At 40.1% G+C, this 23,855-nt stretch overlaps 4 protein-coding genes across 5 annotated transcripts; 3 read left to right on the top strand and 1 right to left on the bottom strand.

Moving 5' to 3' along the window:
- The first annotated feature begins 392 nt into the window (after positions 1 to 392).
- On the top strand, positions 393 to 2,252 carry mgst3b (microsomal glutathione S-transferase 3b). Its single transcript, XM_056393531.1, has 4 exons — positions 393 to 636; positions 766 to 888; positions 1,182 to 1,254; positions 1,913 to 2,252. The coding sequence occupies exons 1-4, from the start codon at positions 511 to 513 to the stop codon at positions 2,011 to 2,013; spliced, it is 423 nt and encodes a 140-aa protein (XP_056249506.1). The 5' UTR covers positions 393 to 510; the 3' UTR covers positions 2,014 to 2,252.
- Positions 2,253 to 3,082: 830 nt separating this feature from the next.
- tmem50a (transmembrane protein 50A) lies at positions 3,083 to 6,975 on the top strand. Its single transcript, XM_056394232.1, has 7 exons — positions 3,083 to 3,179; positions 3,712 to 3,815; positions 4,062 to 4,174; positions 4,805 to 4,872; positions 5,146 to 5,238; positions 5,474 to 5,534; positions 6,194 to 6,975. The coding sequence occupies exons 1-7, from the start codon at positions 3,083 to 3,085 to the stop codon at positions 6,237 to 6,239; spliced, it is 582 nt and encodes a 193-aa protein (XP_056250207.1). The 3' UTR covers positions 6,240 to 6,975.
- rhd (Rh blood group, D antigen) lies at positions 6,757 to 9,927 on the bottom strand. Its single transcript, XM_056394231.1, has 10 exons — positions 9,698 to 9,927; positions 9,284 to 9,464; positions 8,918 to 9,068; positions 8,649 to 8,787; positions 8,334 to 8,506; positions 8,035 to 8,172; positions 7,826 to 7,953; positions 7,664 to 7,743; positions 7,342 to 7,415; positions 6,757 to 7,189 (listed from the first exon to the last, which is right to left on the bottom strand). Exons 1-10 carry the CDS (start codon positions 9,846 to 9,848, stop codon positions 7,163 to 7,165), a joined length of 1,242 nt encoding a protein of 413 aa, XP_056250206.1. The 5' UTR covers positions 9,849 to 9,927; the 3' UTR covers positions 6,757 to 7,162.
- Positions 9,928 to 10,801: 874 nt separating this feature from the next.
- On the top strand, positions 10,802 to 23,844 carry maco1b (macoilin 1b). Of its 2 annotated transcripts, none has more exons than XM_056392982.1 (11): positions 10,802 to 11,187; positions 12,601 to 12,742; positions 14,966 to 15,092; positions 16,367 to 16,490; positions 16,820 to 16,998; positions 17,395 to 17,947; positions 19,491 to 19,649; positions 20,005 to 20,187; positions 20,323 to 20,443; positions 21,237 to 21,411; positions 21,523 to 23,844. In XM_056392982.1, the coding sequence occupies exons 1-11, from the start codon at positions 11,108 to 11,110 to the stop codon at positions 21,723 to 21,725; spliced, it is 2,046 nt and encodes a 681-aa protein (XP_056248957.1). In that variant the 5' UTR covers positions 10,802 to 11,107; the 3' UTR covers positions 21,726 to 23,844. The 2 variants fall into 2 exon arrangements, with proteins under 2 accessions (XP_056248957.1, XP_056248956.1); XM_056392981.1 differs by having other exon boundaries at positions 10,803 to 11,187; positions 17,392 to 17,947.
- Positions 23,845 to 23,855: the final 11 nt, after the last annotated feature.

Below are 23,855 nucleotides of genomic sequence, written 5' to 3' on the forward strand. Positions count from 1 at the left end.
CAATCACATTATGACCAAACAAACCAGCTTTAAACAGAACTGCATTTCGAGCTCTTAAAACAGTCTTTCGATAGAAGTCCCTGAGCATGCATGTGACTGTTGCAAAATAAAATGAAATTGATGATAAATCAATATGATTTAATGGTATTTTGGTATTTGGTATTTTCTGGTAGGCCTATTTCTCTGTTGCTTGTATGGTAAAACATACAGTTCAAATATGTTCAAGATAATAATAATAATAATAATAATAATAATGATGATGATGGTGATGATTATTATTATTAAGATTACAAACTTGATCATGCAAATGTTCAGGTTCAAAAATTGGTGGTGTTGTCCTTTAAAAATTACCTTGACAGGAAATCTCGCGATATTTTATGTTACGTCTGCCCTGTTTACTTGGAGGCTTCCAACCGTTCACTTGGTTGTTAAATTGCCTATCGGTTCGTTGGTATACTGCCGTGTTCTGGTAATCTGAGACCTGAAAAACAGCCCAGACATCGAGCAGAGATGGATATTCTCACTGTGCTGCCGTCCAGCTTCGGTTATGTCATATTTATTTACCTCTACAGTTGGACGATGCTGGGGTATTTAGGAGTCAAGGTTTCAGCTGCCAGGAAGAAGTACGATGTTCAGGTAGTTAAAGTTTGACTTAAAGACAATGGAAATCTGTGCTGTGAATTTTTTTCTGTTTCTGTCTGTCTGAGTATTTATAATTGTAGACTATTTCACAATGTGACTAAATCACAATGTTTATCTTTGTAGTATCCCACTATGTACAGTGACAAGGAGAAAGTGTTCAACTGTATCCAGAGAGCACACCAGAACACTCTTGAGGTGTATCCTCAGTGGCTTGTTTTCCAGACCATTGCAGCTCTTGTTTATCCGGTATGTATCATTTTTACTTTACAATAATACTGGTAACAACGCTTGTGTTTTTCAATATAAAACATGTCACAACCAGCACTGTCTGAGCATTGGGGTGGATACTAAAACTGATTGCACATGTTATGTCAGATGTGTGAAAGGAGCAACTTAAGCAATCCAAATGATCTTTGGCATGAATTCTCCAGATAACAATCAAGCCCACAAGACAGTGTCATGATGATTAAGCACATTTCCCTCAAACTAAAAAACCCTTGTGTATCCCCATTGTTTTGATTTTCTTTTTGTAATCTCAGTTAACAGCATCTGTGCTGGGAGCTATTTGGGTGACCAGCAGGTTCTCCTATGCCTGGGGGTACTACACAGGAGGTAAGACTGACATTATGCTAATGTATGTGAAAGGATGTAATGGAGGAAGAAAGCACCTAAACTGAAACTAAAATTTCATTCATAAAGGTTGACTTAATAAACTTAAAATATTGTTCCTTAATATTATTTCTCTGTAAGTGTTGACTATGATGTAATAGTACATGGATCAAAGGTTGTATGAGTTTAGGGGCGCTTAGGGATTAAAATGCAAAGTGTAATAATTTACTTTTTGTTTCATTGCTTTGTAATGATCATAATTCATCCAGCTTCTTATCTACCACTGTAATGCAACAATTTGGTTGTATATCCCACAAAATAATGTTTTGAAAGTGTAGGTCACAGGGCAGTGACTCTTCCTCACCTAGTTTAGTTTAATCATTTACAGAAGATATCATATGAGCAAAAGGTAATGAAACTAAGACATATATCAATGAGGTCTCCATTGTGGTAATTGTTTAAGTTAAGTGGTTAACTAATGCACTCATTTAATGTGTTATCTGCAAAACATTAGATGTCCAGAGTTGCAAAATCAGACCATAAAATTAATTCCCCCACTAGCAAATGTAGAATTCCTTGTTCCTACTAAATAGTAATTATATGTTTCATATAAGTCTGCATTGGTGTACATTACATTGTCTTATTTTATGTTTTATTCCAGATCCAGCCAAGAGGATGAATGGTGCCTATGGCTACATTGGATACTTTGGAGTCATTATTCTGTCCATATCTGTAGCCTTGCAATTGATTGGTGTCTTTTAAGATGAATGCCATCTTCTAGTTGCCCATCTGACTTACACGTTTGCTCATTTACACTGGCTTGCATAACATTTTCAAATGTATCAACAATAAAGTATCTGTACAATTCTTTAAATGCTTATTTCAAATTATGATGCAAATCATATTTTTATGGACCACTAACTTGATATTGATGTTTTTTATTCCATGTTGTGAATGTTTACTCTGTGTAATCATTGACAATAAAGTACATACTAACTGATGCTACTTCCTCAAATGTGTTCTTTATAGTCCACAGTTGAAAGCACTGCTGCCATGTGACTAATAAAAGGTTTAGTAGCAGACTTGAAGACCCCATGTGACTCACACGATGCACCAGCTAAGCACAAATCTCCCATTAGATGGAGCATACAGTAAATTGCTTCAAAGCCATCTACACGTCATCTTAATCAATACTAAATCTATGATAGTGTTCTGTTGACTGTGTCTAGAAAGTTGTTTCCTCTGAGATAACTAAGGTGTAAAATCAGCCAATCCATTTGTTTCAATAAACATTTTTGTTTTTAAACATGTGTTTAGCTGCTCTGCACCCACACCACTGAACCACAGATTAAGCACTCCAATGTAAACAGGCCTACATACAAGAGAAGAAAATACACAACATTTTTTATCTCACAATTATGTATCTTTTCTTTGGTTAAATATCATTTCGATCATATTTAAGTGTTTGTTGTTGATACTTGCTTTGATGGTTTAGTGGAAATTGTACTTCTTTTCAATACGCAATGACTTAATAAGTAAATGTCAAAGATATATGGTCTTTAAGACAGCATTTATCAAAGTCTACCCTGTATAGTTTGGTACGTGCAGTAAATGCGTGTTTTATATTTAATCAATTTTAGTATGAACTGTATGCAAGTTGGAACTACTCACTTCCATGGGCTTGCTTATAGCTTACGTCATATGTTTATTATATCTAAGTCGATTAATAATCGATAATGTCCTTATAATGTTATCTTTTTAAAAATGCCGTTTAGTCCAATAGCACCTGAAGGCACCATCATCATCAGCGTCTCAGAGGTTCCCTCATCAAATGGGTGTGGATGAACTGCGCATGTGCATGACCGAGCTCTTTCGGAAGCAAAGTCGGCTTTATCCAAGAGGTTCACATCAAAAACCGAAAATAAAAGGTAAGAAATCTTTTGAGAATGTCATTACTGTCAAATAATGCCGTGTCTCTGTATGTTTGTACTTGGTACAACCACTGTCGTTTGAGTTATGACATTATTTTCAGCGACTTTGTAGCAAGAAGAACACTTCAAGGAAATGTTTGCTAGTGCCAAAGCGATGAACAAAAGAATCGACACGGACGTGTTTTTATCTGATGTATGAAGACAACGTCTGTTTCTGCAGCCTTTAAGTTTGATACGTCGACAGCTTTGTTGTCAAATAGGTGTTAGAAAGCTGCACATTTAGTGTGTAAGCGTGGAGTTACAGATTTGTTGCTGCTTGGTGTGGGGTTAATCACACTTACTGTACAGCTACGCTACTGCGCACAAAATTGTTTTTCAGGTTTCAGATATCACTTTGGGGGGGAGTTGACTTTAGCTATTATATACTAGCGATTGTATATCACAAAGACTTATGTTGTCAAGCTGACAAGGTGTTTCTGTAGTTGTTTTCATTTTTACACCTTGTTGGACCTAACGCCCTCTCCCACAGTCATGTCAGGCTTTCTGGACGGAATCCGGTGCGGAGACTGCGAGTGCAATGTGGACTGGGGAGAGAGAAGAAACACCATTGCATCTATCGCTGCTGGAGTGCTGGTATTTTCACTGATTTCCTATTAGGCCATACAGACTGTTGCTACTGTAGGGTAATGTGGGCTATTTTGAGAGTCATGTTAATGATCTGTATTTACCTCTAGCTTTTAATGATAACATATTCAGAATTGTGGATTCCCGTTTGTAAATAGTCAACAAGAAGATTTGTTATACATTCTCATTAAAGCTTCACATGTGAGAAAATAGTCAATGAACTCCTCAGGCTAACTATGGATCTTGTCGTTGTAGTTCTTCACTGGTTGGTGGATCATCATCGATGCAGCAGTGAAATATCCTGATCAGGGACAGTTTCATCATGCCTATCACACTTGTGGAGTCATCGCTACAGTGGCCTTTCTAATGTAAGACAGGCTTTGCATACTGTTTCTGTCACAGGAAGTTTTAGCTCCTTCAGTTTCCACTGTGTATGAATTTGATCAGTTGTCACTAAGATGGTTTAGTTGTTATAACATGAATTAAATATGACATTCCGGTCACAAGATAACAGGTGGTCGTATATGGGGAGAGATTGTTACCCCTGTCCCTGTTCAAAGATGGTCTCTGTTGTGGGTGACCGCCTCAATCTTTCACGGGCCGTCCACTGAGTCCTGGTTGCTGGCTTTAGCCCTTTTCCAGTCAGTCAGTGGTTTTTGATCTGTTTTCCACATACAGCTGCTATCACGTGACTGAAATTCCATACTTAGGCTACATGATAGCAACTAAATCATCTCCATGACAATTGAACAACTACATCAACCAAGGAAGGCCACAAGACGTGGCTGAAAAGCTTCAGAAATACTAAGTTAGTGGACCGTTGGATGAGGATTTTTTTTTGTTATATTGCTCTTCCTCAGGTCATTAGATTCTTCAGTTTTGGCGTTGAAAATTTCTTATTACCTTCTTTTCAACATAAGCAATCTGGTAAAAAAATAACTTACTAAGTAGCTTCTGATATGTTTGTAATTGTTTTTTCTCTCATTTGAACCATTTAGGATAAATGCTGTTTCAAATGGCCAAGTGAGAGGAGACAGCTACAGTGAAGGCTGCATGGGACAGACAGGTGTGTGTGACAGAAAATACCTGATGAACTACTCTATATTATGAGCATATTTCCCCATGCACATTTCATTTTTCCCATTTGTGATGATGGTTTCTTCTCTAGTCAGCCAAGTATTCTAATACTGTTAAATGTGGTTTCTACAGTATGTATGCCCTATTTTCAAACTGTTTCCTTGTATTACTCTTACAACATACATGCAGTAAAACACAAACCCATAAAGAAGCACAGTGTTGACTCACCCAGTAATCCACCTTTTCTTATCTCTGTTTGCAGGCGCACGAGTGTGGCTCTTCATTGGCTTCATGCTGGCTTTTGGTTCTCTCATTGCCTCCATGTGGATTCTGTTTGGAGGATTCGTAGTGCCTCGTAAGTCCTGTTTGTCTGCTTGGCACAGCACAACTTGCACCAACTATTTAGGAATTAGTTTGGGGTGTGACATTGAGTCATTTTACAGTATTAAGCAACTCAGAAGAGTGTTTTAAAAAGAGAGTGAGATTAAATAGAAGGCAGTATGATGCAGTTACTGAATGTAGGTACATGTGCAAAACGATACATGTTGCATCATTTTATAACCTCTGTAAACCTGTTGTGTCTTTTACAGAGAAGCCTGTTGTGTACCCTGGTATTGCCATTTTCTTCCAAAACGCATTCATTTTCTTTGGGTAAGTCGGTAGTCCACGGCTGCATCTTAGTCTACGTCCACACTACTACGCTTTCATTTTTAAATGGCATTTTAAAACAAAAACAATCTCGGTCCAGGTGACCATTTTAGCTCCGTATCGGAAACGATCTCCGTCCAGACACATCTGAAAACGCAAACATACATGACCATTCACTTAGCATGCTCGAGCTGGTGTAAACAAGAAGCAGACTGTCTACTCTGCAGTTGATAAGTCACACAATATAGTACAAACGAGGAACAGTAGTATTTAACTGCACAACAGCTGCTAGCCAAAACAACAAGGCCTGTAACGCTATTAATTCCTTATTCATGTTGCTTTCACCACTGGTAATCAAGGCTGATAAGACCCACTCAGGGAGCGACAGCAGGTGTCTACATCATCGTTTCCAACAGTCTTCGTTTTGCCCGTCCAGACTACAACACAACCCCAGAGTTTTCAAACTAAAATGGGGCTAGAAATGTTTCCAAAAACTCTCTGTTGTCAGGGCTCAAAAACTCTGGAGTAGTGTGGACGGCAGGAGGTAATGTAGGAAAAGAAATGTGTTTTAAAACGAAAATGTAGTAGTGTGGACTTAGCCTTACTTTCAGTTCATATTTACCCTTCACATCCTCACACTGTCTTCCTGTCTTTTGGTACAGGGGTTTGGTCTTCAAGTTTGGACGCACAGAGGATCTGTGGCAGTAATGGACTGTGTCTTTATGTTCACCATTATAAAGCTTGCTTTCTATATTGTATGAGACAATATGCTTTAGTGGTTATTCACTTAATGTATAATAACTTTTTTTAGCATTCAATTTAACATGTTTAATTTATGTCATTTGCTTTATAATGGCTAAATCATAACTAAGCACAAATTTTAATAGAGTTCCTGAAAGTTTGAATATTTTCAAATGTGGCACATCTTTAAATGTGTCGGTTTGCACTCAGACTGTGTAGCCATGTACTTAGAATGGTTTACAAATTGTGTATAACAAAATGTGTATTTTGGGAGATGTACTTCCCTGAGCTGTCTACGTTTCTTTGGGTATACTGACTTCTATGACATCATTTAATTTGAACTGTTTGACTGGAAAGTACATAAATTATTATGGTACAAAATATATTGAGAACAACGTCACAAAATACTGTGCACATACACATATACTGAATGTAACCATATGGGGTTGTTTGTATTTTTCCTGAAATAACGCTCTGTCAGCTCTGAAACGTTGCAATCATCCAGATTTATTGTTGAGGGTTAATTAGCTCACACTGCTGACCTGAAGTCAACAAAGGTTTCACAACTGTAGGATGCAGTTTGTGTATTGGAGATTTGTATTTGACTGCTACACTTATCCATTTTGCTTATGTAATATCCAGACCATGAGGTCATTTTCCGACAGCCATGGCAGCATTAAACATAAACATACTGAACAATAAATGACTCTTCTCTTCATGCTTTTCCACTTAAACCTTTTTTTTTTTTTTGTCCCAGCCTTGGACTCATAAAGTTTCTATTAACTACTTTGCATTTAAAATAAGAATAATTGTATCAATTATTTACATTGACATGAATTTATGCAGAAAATTGTTTGTACTTCCAGGACTCCAGACTTGTCTCCACTGCCTTACTTGCGCACTGCAAGATGGGGGAACTGTAAAATATGAAAACATTTTATTTCAGAGGGTAGTCATGATTTTGGCTCTGTAAGGTGTAGCATAACACAAAATAAGGCCAAGTACAATACTGTTAAGTATCACTGACCATTTTTTTTCAATGCAGACAGGAAAATAACAGATTGCATACCTCCCAGAAAGCCTGATCATCAAAACATTTCTTGTCTTGGGTTGGTCTCCACAAATTCCACTTGAGTAGAAGTCCTTTTAATAATTACATGTAAAGGTCATTAGGAAAACAAGCTTACAAATGGCAAATATAAACTAGTATTGATATACAGTACAGTGTGTTGTTGGATGCTGTAAAAGATGCAACTTCAAGTGAATTTCACTAAAATACTAAAAACTTATTTGATAACGTATTTGTGTAACTACAAGATAGTGCAAAATGAAAATTTATTTCTTCTGTCATGTTTTATGATTGTGCGGAGGTGATGAATGTGGAAACTTACCTGTAATGATTCCCATGGACAGACTTAAGGTGATGGTGATGAGGAGACTACAAATGTGAAATACAGCAAACCGGATTGCCCTGCAAATGAAGGACACAGTGTGTCACACCTTTTGAGTGTATGTGTGCGTTAATGCCTGTCATATGACTGTTGCATTCTTACGTTGTGTGATCATCACAGTCTTTAATCTTCAGGAGGAGATGTGCTACCCATCCCAGTAGACCAGGGAGTCCGTGTGTACTGAGGACAGCACAGGTGTCATGGCAGTCAAATGCAAATAGCATGTGGAGCTGGAAAATAAGAGGTAATCAGCAATTCTGATGTATACATTAATTAATCAAAGGCTAAAATGTCCATGTGGTGATCAGAACCTTGAGGTAACGGTATCCAATGCTTGATACAACAGCAGCTGTGAATCCAATTGTCATAGCTTCCCATGGCTGATGAACCACTGACATGGAGACCCCAACAGCAATACCACCAGCAAGGATGCATGACTGCATATGGATCTGACAGAAGAGTGAAGATATACGCCCTCAGTCAGACCACGCTGGTATCAAGCATATTGACTGATTGGTTAGGTTTTTGGGTGGATCTCTAGGCACCAGCCCTTTCAGTCCAGCCTATAGTGGCATAATTATGTGTGAAGATCTCAAGTGTCAGATCATACCAGGTTGAGTTTTCCCTTGGGACTGGAAAGCATAGACACAGCAGCTGCTGTTACAGCACTGACAGCCAGGGCCAGGTAGGTGCTGTACACGACCCCTAACTTCCTCCCAGGAGTACCATCGTCCACAAGGACTGAGTTGAAACTGGGCCAAAACATCCACAGAAACACAGTCCCTGGAAAACAGAGAACATCAAACCGGATTTCTATTGTGCTTGCTTACGCAGGGTTTGATCCTCAATTGAAGGGTAACCATCCCAGTTACTGTGCAATCATACAAATACTATAACATCAGGAAAAACAGAGAAAGTTTCTCACCCAACATGGAGAATAATCCTGTTTTGTGGTCAAATTTCTCTTTTTCAAATTGCCCTTCCCGATGCAGGATCCAGGTCAGCATGAGTCCAAAGAAAGCCCCGAAGATGTGAAGCACCATGATGCTGTTCAGCAGCCAGACCTACCGTCAGGAAACATTATCATCAGGACAAACCCTACGTACATATCACGCACTGTATACTGTATGATGTGAATATGCTTGGCTTGAAGATCTGATGAAAGGGTGAAATGCTCAATTAAATGTCGCTCACCCTCAGCAGAGTCTGGAGGACCCATTTATTCAAGATAAACCCCGACACCTCCAGCAGGGCAATGAGGATAAGCTGAACAGGGTTGGTCTTCCCCAGAACAGCTCCAATGGAAATGAGGACAGAAGCTGTGCACATTTCAGCTTCTACCAAGCTATATAAAAACATTACAAGCAGTGACTTCAAAGCTAGAACTGTAAAATATCCTATAACATCATGTACCTATTTTTTTATTTTGTTCAATACACCTCTGATCAATGGAGTGACAATTTATTTTATACAAGCCATATCCAGTATAATAGACATATATGGACCAACAGAATCAAAAGAGATCACTCATGAAAGCAACTCTGAAGTGTGATGTCCTACCTTCTCAAATCTAGCCTGATCTTTCCTCTGTTATACTCAATACCATTGAGTATGATTGCCAATTGGGTGGCCATGACTGCCACAAGGAGGTTGAAGGCAGAGGCACTGAAACTGTACCGCACCAGGAAAGTACACAAGAAGCCAAAACCTAGTATCACAATCACATTCACATCCTGGAACTCTGCAAGAGAAGAGAAGTAGGGAGCTTTTAAAAAGTGTCACATATCTGAATCACAATACAGACCCAGACAATACAGTCACTTCTGGTGTATTTCAGTTGTTAGCTCAGTTCTCAGGGGACACCACAGTTCATCTGCTCTAAAAGAATCAGCAACTGTAGGAGCTTATCAATGCCCAGCAGGGTTAACTGCAGCACCTCCCAACACTGCTGAATTTTAAAATGTCACTACTCACCGGGGTAAATGTTGCTGAAAGTTTTTCCATAATCGTTTCCTCTGCTTTGGATCTCAGTGTAAAAGGCAAAAATGACAATGAACCCTAGCTGCAAGAAAAGCAGCATGGGTGCCAGACGGGAGCGAAGACTTGGTGTGTACCGAGGAGCCATTGGAGATGTTGTCTGCGGTCTTCTCTTCCAACTGACGCATGTGAAGCCCTGGCGCTATGAAAATTGGCGCATCCTCAAGAACAACATTTACGTTTTTATCAGCTGCTGTGCCAGCAGAAGGAACACATGAGTGAAGTTTGATGTTAATGTTCATTGAAACACACATTTGATCTCAACTAAGAGCACCAATCCTCTCTTTAATACAATTTTATAAAAGAGAAAATATAGGTAGTATACTCATATATAAGTGTTGAATTGCATATTTAAGTGAGGTCCTTATAGCTTGGCAACATTTTTATATGCTTGATTATGAGTTGTCAACCAAAGGAGGAACGACATAAAATGCTTAAAACATTCACAGGATATTTAATTTACAGACAGCAATTATAAATTATTTTTATATTCTTTAAAGAATGCTATCGAGGTCAGTTCACTAGTTTTATTTTCATCATGTTACTTTACTCTGGGCCTACAGACAATGGTATAACGGTAAACAGCCATTGGTTAAGTAAATCATAATTATAAGCAACGATAACAGCAACACACTTTTTAGTCAAACACACGCACACGCTCATATACAATGTACACATTTTGACCTGGTTACAAAACATAGATGGCAAACAAGGCCATGGAGCAAGTCTGTCAACGAACTGCACATAAAGGCTCTGATATAAATAACCCCGTGTGTTGGAGTGGATGTTTTCATGTCTGACACAAAGGGAATTTTGTCCCGAAGACTGCATATTTTCTGCCCATAATAAACCAAAGGCAGAGACCTCTGACATAAAGCCCGCCTCCGTGATCAGTTGATTGGTCAATCAGCGGTGCCCGATTTGTCCACAAAAATCTGATTGGTTTAACGGCGAGACGCTTCGCACACAGCGGCCCTCGCCTCCTCGGTCTGTCCTGTTGCCTTTGGCGGAGGAGAAGTGAGTGAGCGGCAACGGAGCAACGTAAGTGGCTCATGTCTGTAGCCGTCAAAGTATGAGGCCTCGGCGGATAGACTGATTGGATATACCAGCCGTCTGACAACTGGACGTACGTAAAATACAGCGCGGTTTGGGCTTATTGAGCCTGCGCTCACAGAAAAGAGGAGGTTCCCGAATAGAGTCCTTTATTTATTTCTTTGTTTCCAGTGGAGAAAAATAGTAACAGCGACATACACCACAGGCACTTCATTTTTTATTTTTGTCCGTATACACAAGAAAACTGGATAAGATTACAGTGGTTACTCGAAGGCCAAAGCCAAGCGGAGGAGGATGAAGCGGCGCAATGCGGACTGCAGCAAACTCCGACGGCCGTTGAAACGGAACCGAATCACCGAGGGTATATACGGCAGGTAACTTATGTGGAGCCTGACGATGGGGTCCTCCTCACGACAATAATGGGGGCCACTGAATGGAGATGCTTGCGGCTTGATAGCTGCAGAACATGAAACTTACAAACGTTGCCACTGATGTGTTAATGAACTGCCACCGCTAGAACTCTTATTAACCTAGCTAGCTGCCAGTGACAACGTAGTGTATGCTAGCGGTATGTTTTCGTTGTACATTAGTTAGAAGGTAACGTTAGCCGTTAAGCTAGTTGTAGCGCTAGGCCGCAGCACAGCCTATTCTGAACCATGTCACAAGGTTTCTTTCATAGCAACGTTACTGTCTGAATTAATTTGTAGTGGGTTTTTGGATACTGATTAAACAACGCCGACTATCTGTCGTCTTCCAGCGACAGTTGTCATCTGCTTGCCGCGTCAAAATGAGCTGTTTCCCTGTTAGCTAATGTAACTTCTGTTAGCTAGCACCACAGCAGCTTTGTCTTCTCATTGCCAACTTCACCACATACAGCTCACTTATCCAGTAATATCCTAACCCATGTTAACATTAATTGTAAACATGAGCTGATAGGACTACAGTCAGTTAGCCTAACTACTTAAGCGCTTGTGTAGCGCTATTTAGTTTGGACAACTTTAAGTTGCTTGGTTGTCCTTCCAGCAACACCTGACAGGTCCTACTTCTATGTGACCTGATAAACCAAACGTTAAAGGGCACTAGTTACACACGTGGCATCTAGACCTAGAGCTGTGGGGCGGCCCTTGAATTATTGAACAGATGCCCCCATCACAAAACAGTCATGCTTTGGAGATCAAAGAACACCCCCACCAGTGTTCTATCAACAAAAATGTCAACTGACATCAAATGTTTCTATCTTATTAAATCGACACGAATTGTGACTATGAGAAAGAACCAGCACAACAGCATTCCCTGTGCATGTGTTACTGCCACAACCCTAAAGACATCTATTAACTGTATCTTGTCAATGTGTTAAAATGTTCTAAGCAGCACGACATAAGAATATAACTATGTGCAGATGTAGACCTCTTTCAGAATGCCCTCACAAATCTCTTAAATATCTATATACTATATATACACCCAGTTGCATCTTATAACATAAGCTGCTTAGACCAACTGCAGTGCACATAGGCACATAATCTATCAAACTGCAGCTCCAGACATGCATCTTGCACTTGATTCACCCCCCCCCCCCCACACACACACACACACACACACTCACAATCAAGCTGAATCTTTTCAGTGTATTTACTTAATGATGACTTGCCATATATTGATTCTTGAGGGTTAAGATAAGTACTATTCTTGTTCACAAAAATCACAAAATCATTATGAAAAAAACACATTCTTGAAGGTTGTAGAGTATTTGCATTCATCTCATGAAATCTGTTTTTTCTTCTCATTAGTACCTTCCTGTACTTGAAGTTCCTGGTGGTGTGGGCACTGGTACTACTGGCAGACTTTGTGCTGGAGTTCAGGTTCGAGTACCTTTGGCCGTTCTGGCTCTTCATCCGGAGTGTGTACGACTCCTTTAGATACCAGGGGCTGGTGAGTAGCTATGACCTAACTGTCTTCTGCTGTTATTGCGATTTTCCAAAGAAACATGTATTGTATTTACAAAAAACTATGCAAAGAAAGCTGTTATGGCTAACTGTAGGTCACAGAGTAAACGGTGCACACACCTTTCAAATCTCAACTATGTGCTTTGTGGACCTGTGTGTCAAGTAGGGGTGTTGCAGTAAACAAGTATTGACCATAACCGTGATATTTAAAAAATGAAATATTGATATCGTGTTAATATTACTCGTATGATAATATCATGATGGCAGATGTTAGGCCTTGTGGATCTTTTGTTTATCAGTTCAGGTTGCTTTTGTAGTATCCATTAAGTGTAATTGTTTTTGTACAGTTAGGGTCACGGGATCTCTCTCCACCTCCCTACACTCGTATTTGAGTTTAATTTGTTTGCCAAAAAAGAGACTTAACACATAATAAATGAAGTTAAATAATAATTTTGCAGATAGCAGTATTATTATTATTTTATTTTCTCTAGATATAATATCAATATTGTGAATTGTTTTGGCCACAATAATCACGTAGTGAAAATCTGATATTGTGACAACTCTGGTGTCAAGCAAGATGATGGTGTATTCAGCTCTGGTTGGGAAGCAGGTTTGAAACTGAGATGCAGAACAAACATAAATGTACAAGTATAAAAGAAACAGCACGTGTATGAGGAACCCCCATGCACATTCGCCTATGTGCAGCTCAGAGAAACATAATACCAGAATTTTTTTTTCTCTGTTCAACACTCGACTTTTAAACGTTGAATGTACAAGCTTAAAGTTCTGCTTCATGAGCAATTACAGAGACTTGCCATAATTATAGACATGGATTATTTTCCTGTTCTGACTTTACCATCGAAATGTTTAGTTTGAAAGTCCTCAGCACCACAGGTTGTTGTTTCCTTTCTGCAGTAACTTGATTTCTTAAATGTCATGTAAATAAGAAGGATAGATAAGCCAAGATACATTTCTGTTGGTGAAATATGACTTGTTGGTAATTTATGCAAATGCTTAACTGAGCTTCTGCAAGAGGTGTGCATGAATAAGAAGAACCAGAACAGGGAAGGTATTGCCTTGACAGAAGTGTGGTGCATTGGAATGAAAGATAAGAACACAAAGCGGTGGGTCTTTGTATCCATAGTAATTAAATCCAAAATCAGACTTAAGTACAGACACAAGTACACAGTAAGATAAAAATGTCCTCACATTACAGAACCTGAAAAAATGAACAACTTGCTGTAGCATTATTTATTCGTAATAAGCTTTAAATGTGGGAGCTTTGACTCAAAGAAGTGAATTCATGTCTTACCTGAGTTATCCCAATAATCTGATTTTCTTATGGGCATGTGAACATGATCAATGATCATTTAAATAACAAGAGACAAGGTGATAGTGAGGAGTCGAGAGTCAGAGATCCCTTCAGGATCACAAAATAACCCATATAACATTGATTCAGAGACAGTGCAACACAAACAAAATTAGAGAAGGAACCTGGAAGACAGCTGGGTGTACAGGAGAGTGCTGCACTAGGTGTACAATGAACATCACATTTCGGAGTATGAACGTAGCACCCTCCTAAAGGAATCTGAACTTTCAGTCAGTTTGCCATTGGTTCAGTTGAGTTCTTCTACACCCACAAAAACAAAAAGCTGTTTTCACCGTAATCTTGTTTGCTGTTTCCTTGGATCAGACCTCTCACCTGACATGACATACAAACTACACATCTGCTTCTTTAGTCTCTGTGTTATCTAAGTTTTCTATGATGATGTTAATATGTCAGTTTCATTTGGCCTTGGGTCTAGCATTGATGCTGGACACCTTGTTCTTATTGAATGCATTGTGTAGGTGTGTGTGTTGGTGTGTCTGTGTCTCACTGAGATGTAGAAATAGAGATCCAAAAATGCAGTGCTTGTGTAACCATTCATGGTAGAATTTTTCATCAATGAAATATGGAGTTTAATCACCCAGGACTAGGTGACTTCCATTATAACTGATTAAGGTATGGCAACCCGCCTTCCATGACCTGGCGTCCAACAACTGAGGCCTGGAAACCATTTAGATTTTCTTTTTTATGGGAATGGTTTAAGCTTTGATACTTTCACTTGTCAGAGTTAAGCATGAAATACTAACGGAGACAAGCAACCTACATCTCTCTTTACTGCATATGTTGCTTCTTTATCATAACCACCTCTCCTCTCACCAACAGGCCTTCTCAGTATTCTTTGTGTGTGTGGCGTTTACCTCGGACATCATTTGCCTCCTCTTCATCCCGGTGCAATGGCTATTTTTCGCTGCCAGTACATATGTGTGGGTGCAGTATGTTTGGCACACAGGTATGGCCCTCCTCTGTTAAGATGTCTTCATATTTGGTAGTTAAAATACTGCATATGGGAAATTGGCAAATGCCGGTGATTAAGTTGAAGAATGGTTTGCGAGGGGCTCATACATAGATGAGGAACAAAAGCTACCCTGTGGCTAAGACCTTTGTGTCTATAAAAGTTCTGTTTAACAGTGCAAATAAAAAAGAAAGGAAGGAAAAAGCTTTCAGTTTATTTACTCAGTTGATAATTAAGATAAATCCTCCTTTGGAGTCACAGATCACACTTTTTCTCAGAACTTCCACTTAGTGCTTCTATGAAAAGCAGGTGTGAAAAGCAATACTCATGTACATTGTGTTATCATATTTGCAAATAACTGGCTTGCTTCTTAGAACTTTGCACGGTGTGTGTAAGTGAGCTGCAATCTGCGGATTAGTTGTCACTCTGATTTAGTGTTATCCCCCTGTGTTGACCAAAGGCCAGGTGTCAGATTGAAATCCAAGTGCCAGTTGGGGGAGGGAGAAACAGAGTGGTCCCCAGATGCTTTCTGAGCCTTCCAACTTAACTCACCAGTGACATTCACAACCATAGGATGTCACACAAGTATTAATATCCCTTGCCACTCCACAGCCTGGTGGTTAAAGGTGTCTGAGTGTATAACAGCCAAGGTGACAATGGGTCATGTCTGTATCCTGACCACTCTGTCATAAGGCACCTGGTTCACTGGTAATGCGGCAATGGGGAAATCACTGCAGAAGTTTACCAGCTTGTTAAACCTGTTCTGGCCGTGCACTGTGTGCAGGAGAGGGAGAGAAAGGCAGAACTATGTTAATTGAGTCTAATGACCCCGTCATTATCCATATTCTAAGAAAATTGATTTGGGACAGTCAAAGTGGTTGCCTGCCACATCATCTGCTGGGCACTAGGCCTAAGTCAGGAGTGTTTGTCTAAAAGCAAGTCTGGGTACCCACTTAATTCTACCAAAGCAGTATCATACCTGAGTTTTGGTATGGATACTAAAAGAATAACACATTTTACACATTTTGCACCAAACTGTTTTTCTGTCATTGAGAGAAAAAGGTTCAGATGCCTTGTTTTAACACTGAAAGACATGAGAATGTTTGCATGAGAAAAACTTGGGTAATATCGAATGAAACAAGAAGTAAACAATGACCAAGCATTCGGTGACAGCTCTGGCAGATTTTGATTATCTTTGCTATAGACACAGTTAGGTTCGATGCCCTCGTCTAACATCTGTGTCTTGCTTTATTTTGTTTTCTTTTTTCCAGAGAGAGGTGTCTGTCTGCCCACAGTGTCTCTATGGATACTTTTTGTGTACATAGAGGCAGCCATCAGATTCAAAGACCTGAAGAACTTCCATGTGGACCTGTGTCGTCCTTTTGCTGCACACTGGTGAGCCACTGTTGTGTTTTAACTAGGGGCAGCGGAACACCGTCCTTGACAGGCATGTTTTGATCGAAAGACTTATCTGCGTTTAGTGTTGACTGTGAATGTGTCACCATGGTGCAGAGGAATGTTGTGAAGTAAAGACAGGATTAAATGCCCATATGAATATAAATTTTCACACAACCTCATTCACTAGTTAACACTACATAAAGAAGAAGAATTATTAGTCAATTTTTGCAGCAGTCTTTCCTTGACTAAATCAGTACTTTTGTAATTTTTGATTTATAAGCCAAGAGTTGACTTGTGAGTGCACTTGTTTATCTCCATCTCTGTAGCATTGGCTACCCAGTGGTCACACTGGGCTTCGGCTTCAAGAGCTACGTGAGCTATAAGATGCGCCTCCGGAAGCAGAAGGAGGTGCAAAAGGAGAATGAATTTTACATGCAGCTCCTGCAGCAGGCTCTGCCTCCAGAGCAACAGATGCTTCAGAGGCAAGAGCGAGAAGCAGAAGAAGGTATGGTTCAAATCCATGTACATGCCTATATACTGTTAGCACACATGAGGCACTAGGTTTATGAAATCTGAGGTTCACATACAGTATCTACTAGATCTAAACAATAAAATTTGATTAATTTGATTAATTAGACACCTAAAAAAAATTCTGAAAATAGAGTAGGCAAATACAAGTAGGTGTGTAGTGTTATCTTGTAGCCTGTGTCTGGTTGGCTAGCTTGTTGCCTTGAGTCAGTGATGATACATCCATGGGTAGTTGAAAGATCTGCCTCTCAGTCAGTGAAGACTTTTGATGGATATAGCAGGTACGTACCAGACTCTTTGAGAGGAAGTTTCATGACAGTTGTCATATATATATATATATTTCATAAGTGTCCCCTTTACTTCCCTACAGCAGCAGCAGCAGCTAAAGGAATATCTGAAGTGGATACACCTCCAGTGTCACAGAATGGCGCCCTAGCCAATAAAAAGACATCGGCACCACTGCCGGAACTAGAGTATAGGGAAAAAGGGAAAGAGGGAAGGGGCGGTGGGGAGGCTAAAAAGCAGCACAACAGCATCCTGCCATCATCAGTGGACTCTAAACTTCAGGAGATGGAGTATATGGAGAACCATATGAACAACAAGAGACTGACCACAGAGCTGGGCAGTACAGAGAATCTCTTGCTTAAAGAGGACAACAATTCCTCCTGCTCCTCCTCCTCCTCCTCCTCCTCTAAAAACTACAAAAATGCTAGCAGCAATGCCGCAACACTCAACTCTTCACCCCGCGGCCATAGTGCTACCAACGGCAGCGTGCCCTCCTCTGCACCATCATCCTCTTCAGCGGGGAAGAACGAGAAGAAGCACAAGTTTGCAGTGGGGAAGGGGACATCAGGTGGCTCCCACAGGGATCCCACAGACAACTGTATCCCCAACAACCAGCTGAGCAAGCCAGAAGCACTTGTTAGGTAAGAAGCACATGGTCAGACAATGACTAGTCTCCCAGTAAGCACCCAGTGGCAGGGCCTACATCTGAGTCAGGCTAGACTTTGACAAATTCATCAAGACACATACTCATTAAGACCATACTATACATGTTATATTTTAAACACTGCTATACTGCAACAAACTATTTGAGAGAACTTAGGCTTTGCCACATCAAATATTGTGTCAAATGTAAGCTTGTCTTCCACTGTGAAGTATGTGTTGAGGCTAGGGATGTCCAGTTCACATTGATCCTGATGATGGTATCAATTCTAATTCACACTGCACACTAAGCCAAAAGTACATGTACTCCATTAAATTTAGTAAAGTAGTAAAATGTTGGACGGCTGAATAACTCTGCATTAGGAAGGTAAAGCCTGGCTATACTATGTGATGGCTGGATGCTGTTTATTTTCTGGTTTGTTTATTTTATGCTTCACCCAAAGTGGCTCCAGTGCTTTTATGGAGTGCACAAATTACATTTTGACAGCTGGTGTACCTGGAGCAAGCAAACGGGGATCAGAAATTGATCGTGCTATATATAGCAAAAACAAATCCATTTTAAAACACCTGAATCTGTCCCTGTTCAGCTGACCTCCCAAGCTTAGGCCATTGACAATATAACAGAAACTGCACAAAGCAAACAGATGGTCATTAAGACCGCCTATCCCTGGTGCGACTTAATTGGACTGAGGGTGTTGAAAAATGTAATCTCACTCTTGTTGTTTGCAATTTTTCGTGTGCAACATAGTCGATTTAAAAACTTTTTAATGTTGTGTTTTTTAAGCAAGTTTAGTGTAGGGTTTAAAATGTCAAAGGTATTGGGCATGATGTACAGTGTCTGTCATTGTTTTAGTGCCTCCCTGTCTGGTTTCTATTTCATTTTGTCATTGGTTTACTTTTTGCAATGTGGATTTTTGTTGCAGGTTTTGCTTGGTGGCTGTTTGAGATGACAGCAGATAGAACATGAATTTATAACAATATCTGTAGCATCAGATTCTGCTTTAAGGTTTCACCTTGTTTTTATCATAAATCTTAGACTCTCATGCTGAAAGTTTGACTAGGATTGATGATCTTCTTTCCGGAGAGTAGGACATAAAAATGGTTATGAAGCTTCCTTCACCCACTCTTAGGTCCTGTAAGAATGAATGAAAACACACAGAAGCATTAATGTGTAGTTTTCTTAGTTATGCTGTGTGTTTGACTCATTTAAAAGAATCTTTTAAATGATTTTAAAAGAATCTTTTAAATGAGATTCATTTAAAAGAATCTTTTAAATTAGTCTTTTATTTCATTTCTAAGTCAGAATAGATTGAATGAACTGGCTTTGGCAGCAGTAATAACTCAAGCAATGTTTTGCTGTGGCACCCGTTTTCTACTGTGATTTATACTAATAAGGTGTAACATTACTTGGAATGCAACTTCATCTGTGCTTAGAGCAATGGCGTTGTGCATTTTTTAATGCATATTTGCATATTTAATGTCACATCAATGCATCTCCTCTGCTCACTCTCCCACCTTGGACAGATTGGAGCAGGACGTTAAAAAGTTGAAGGCAGACCTGCAGGCCAGCCGGCAGGTGGAACAGGACCTGCGCAGCCAGATCGGCTCGCTGGGCAGTGCTGAGCGCTCCATACGCACCGAGCTTGGCCAACTGCGCCAGGAGAACGAGCTGCTGCAGAACAAGTGAGTGGTGCTACTTTCCAACAGGTCTGAACATGGTTAGGCAAGTTATTGTTTTGGTTAAGAATTGTTACTATCTGGATAATTCAGGGTGTTCATTGTCATGCATTGGTTTAAATAAACACTATAGGAAAACAGCAGTTTCATCATCACATCAACACTTGCTGCTGAACAGCTTTACATTCACAAGTTAGTTTCTGATACCAGCCATTTAGGTTGGCTGGTTAAAACTAATGCTACAACACATAAAACGATGATGAATACATACAGCTCAGATAAGAAATACTGATTCTGCCTCCCCTGTATTTCCTATTTGTTAAAGTGCTGTTCTGTTATGTGTGTGCCTGTGCACTTGTAGGCTCCATAATGCTGTGCAGGCAAAGCAAAAGGACAAACAGGCAGTGGGCCAACTGGAGAAGAGGCTCAAAGCAGAGCAGGAGGCTCGAGCCACCGCCGAGAAACAGCTTGCAGACGAAAAGAAGCGAAAGAAGTTAGAGGAGGCCACAGCAGCCAGAGCAGTAGCACTAGCAGCAGCATCCAGGTAGGTGCACATCTGATGTTACCAATCTAGTTTTCATCAACCATTTTACTCCTGACTTGTTGCTTGTTTCTATCAAGGTATCATTTATTATTAGGTTTGATATAATTCAATACTTTTGTCATACTTTTTTTTTAGAGGGGAGTGCACAGACACATTGCGGCGGCGGATCACTGAATTAGAAATAGAGTGTAAGAAACTAACAATGGATATCAAGCTAAAGGAGGACCAGATCCGAGAGCTTGAATTGAAAGTGCAGGTGAGCCTATTTTTTGATTAAAGTATTAATAAGAATTGTTATTACCAAGCTGATTTAAAAAAAAAAAAAGTCTTGAATGCTTTTGTGTATTTATATATTTTGGTTGTGTGTAATGTCGAGGTGCAATAGGTGAGCTAAAGGTGCTTGTTAGTCTTGACTTTCAAATTTGCGATTTATTAAGAAGCTTCTTTAAGAAGAAGATTATTGATCCAGGAAAGTTTCAATTCCTGAAACGTGGATCTCTTGATGTGCTGCTCATAGAGCCAGTTTTGCATGCAAATAGCTTTTGCAAAAACCTGGAGCACAGTTTAACTCAGCTTCTGAAAAGACAGAAGTAACACAGCCAAATACAACATGACAGAGCATTTCTTGTAACTCTGTTCTAGACAGTTTCCCAAAACTAGCTAATGCCTGGGGTGTACAAGTCAAATGAACACAGTGTGAAAATGGTGAATGTTCATGTTTTTGTGGTGACATCAAGAATATAATTTCTTCACCTATTTTACTTTTTTGTCTCGTATAACAACAGTGCTCATACACAAGGCGGTAAAGCAGAAGTTAAACAAGCAGTCAGCTACAGGCTGTTGCACTGTATATACCATATACTTTTTTTTTAAGTCAGGCAGTTATTATCAGCCTTTATTTATGTCAGACAGCAGTCACAGAGTGCTACCTACATGTCGGCTTACCCAGCCAAATACAGAACATTCAGTCAACAGTGTGCTAAAGCAGCCAGTCGCAGATGCTAACTTCCTGACTTTGACTCTGACTGTATCTCTTCTCCATCTTTCAGGAGCTTCATAAATATAAAGAGAATGAAAAAGACACAGAGGTGCTGATGTCGGCGCTGTCAGCCATGCAAGACAAGACCCAGCACCTGGAGAACAGCCTGAGTGCAGAGACCAGGATCAAACTGGACCTCTTCTCTGCACTGGGAGACGCCAAGAGACAACTGGAGATTGCACAAGGTCAGCCTGATCCACAAACAGAATATTTGGAGTGTGAGAACATGTACAAATCATTTCTGGGTTTGAATCAGAATCTCAAAGTTCTTGTTGTTGGACTGACTCTGCTTTCAGGTCAAATCCTGCAGAAGGACCAGGAGATCAAAGACCTGAAGCAGAAGATAGCCGAAGTGATGGCTGTCATGCCCAGCATCTCCTACACAGCCGACACCAGCAGCATGACCCCCGTGGCCCCCCATTACTCCTCCAAGTTCATGGACACCAATCCCTCCGGCCTAGACCCCAACGCCTCTGTTTACCAGCCACTCAAAAAGTGAACGCTTCGTCCCGCCCCCCCCTCTCCTCCATCCATACTCCCCTCATTTTTATTTTACCTGCAGGCCCACCACCTCCCAATCTGCTCGGCATGTCTGCAGCTGAGAACGTTGTTTTTTCTTGGGGTTTTTTTGTTCTCTCCTTGCCAGGTCAGAAGGATGTTATATTGTGTGACTGTATTTGTTGTAGTTAAAACAAAAGACAAAAAAAACTTAAAACGGACATCACATGTCAACTAGGACGTCCCAGTTTTTTTTTTTTTTCTCTTAAGTGTCTAGTGAAACCTCACAGAATCGGGTATGTGTCTTCATCTCAAGGGTGTTGCTCTCCCTTCCCCACCGCCACTGCAACCACCTGCAACCAGTTACCTGCTCTTTGGCCCTGGGGACTAGCTGCTTTATTCTTTTTTTTTTTTTTTTTTTTTTTTTTAGGTTGATTTTTCCCTCCTAAAATTGGAAAACAGTTCTCCTTCATCACACAGCCTGACTTGTATCCCAATTTATTTTTGACAGATTGTTTTTCTCCCAAGGTAGTCTGGGAACATCTGTACAACCAGAGGAATGTAGTGCAAAGTTGGCACAGACTCGCCCCTGTTACATTTAATTTATTCTTTTAATCCACAATCAGACACTGAAAATGAACCCTCCCTCAGCTGCTTTGGGGTTTGGTGGTAAATAGTTTTTTAAAGTGTATTGTGTGGTTCTGTTTGTTCACTCTTTTAAGATTCAAGTGTTGATTTCAACAAGCTGGAAAATTGTGTGTTGTAAACAGAAACGTAGACCTTGAAACGAAATTAACCCAAGCAGCTCCATATGTTCAGCATCAAGTGAAAACAGCAGTTTGGTTTCCATTGCTTTGAGTTTTTGAGTTGAAGGAAGTGCAGTAAGGGAAGACTGTACAGCTTCTCAGTACTCTGCAGAGTCTCTCAACAGTTGTCATCACAGTGCCTTGAGTTGTGGACATAGAGTGAGTGTGATAATGAGAAATGGTTCAGGCCCTCTGATTTTAGTTGTGAAACATCTGGCTAAGCTGGAATGGATAAGAGTCCAGTCCAGTGGGACAAAGTTGCTTTCGGGCACTGATTTGGTTTTTCAGGCCCCCTACTGATTTCCAGACTGGTGGGGAAGCTGATCCTTCGTGCGCACTTAAGGGCAGCTTTGTCCCTCATTATACAAGTCACATTTTTCCAATACTTCATTGTACGCCTATTTGTCTATGGTCGGTATGTTGACACGATGTTAGCCACCACAGGGTCTCCTGCACACAGGTCTCTGACTCAACGCATCCGTACAGAAAAGGTCATCTACACTACTGTTACACCCCAAACCCCTCGGCTTATCTATTGCCCCCTCTTTTCTTTTTTGAGTTCCAATTGAAAGTTGCACTGTGGAAAACACATACGCTGTTTGAAAGGGAAAACTGTAAAGATGGACAGCAATGTACACGAAGCTTTGGAAATGCCAACTTGAATATAGCAGTTAAATAATTTTATTTAATCAATCTTCCACTTCAGTTCATGTGCCAAGACTGGAATGCTTGTTTCTCTAGTAATGTGTTCAAGAATGTACTGCAAATACATTGGCTGACATTTTCGTCAAATAGTCCAATTGAATATTGCTTAATGGAAGTTTCTGTTAAGCAGGTAGAGAAAGTGGTCACCTGCTTGTAGTAGACTGTAGTTTAAAGTAAGGGACTAGAGAGTCAAATTTCTTTTTGTGAATGTTACAGTATTTGCAACTGTTGGGCAAGTGGCTGTTTTAAAGCAGTTTCCTTATTCCTGTTTCTGGTCTTGTTATTTTCCTGCAGGGAAAAAATCGCTTGATGTGGTTTCACCATCATCTGAAATGATCATTGTGCGTGTGGTTTTCACCTACTGTATATGGAGAAGCTTTTTTTGCTCAGATTGCTGACATTGGCTCCTGGGGGAAAAAGAAGTTGTGAAAATTACAGTTGTCAGTTGTTTGGTCAACTGACTGTTGAAAGTCTAGAGAAGTGTTTTTGTTTGTTTTTTGTTTTCTATGCCCACAGTCACTGCTCTGTTTCTCCCCAGGTCTGACCTTGGCTGCGCTCTCGCTCTGTGAGGTTTGCAAGGAATAAACTTTTTTTTTTCTTGCAAATTGACTTGTCTCTGC

The sequence above is a fragment of the Seriola aureovittata genome, chromosome 13 (genome assembly GCF_021018895.1).
Source record: "Seriola aureovittata isolate HTS-2021-v1 ecotype China chromosome 13, ASM2101889v1, whole genome shotgun sequence".
NCBI classification, from domain to species: domain Eukaryota; kingdom Metazoa; phylum Chordata; class Actinopteri; order Carangiformes; family Carangidae; genus Seriola; species Seriola aureovittata.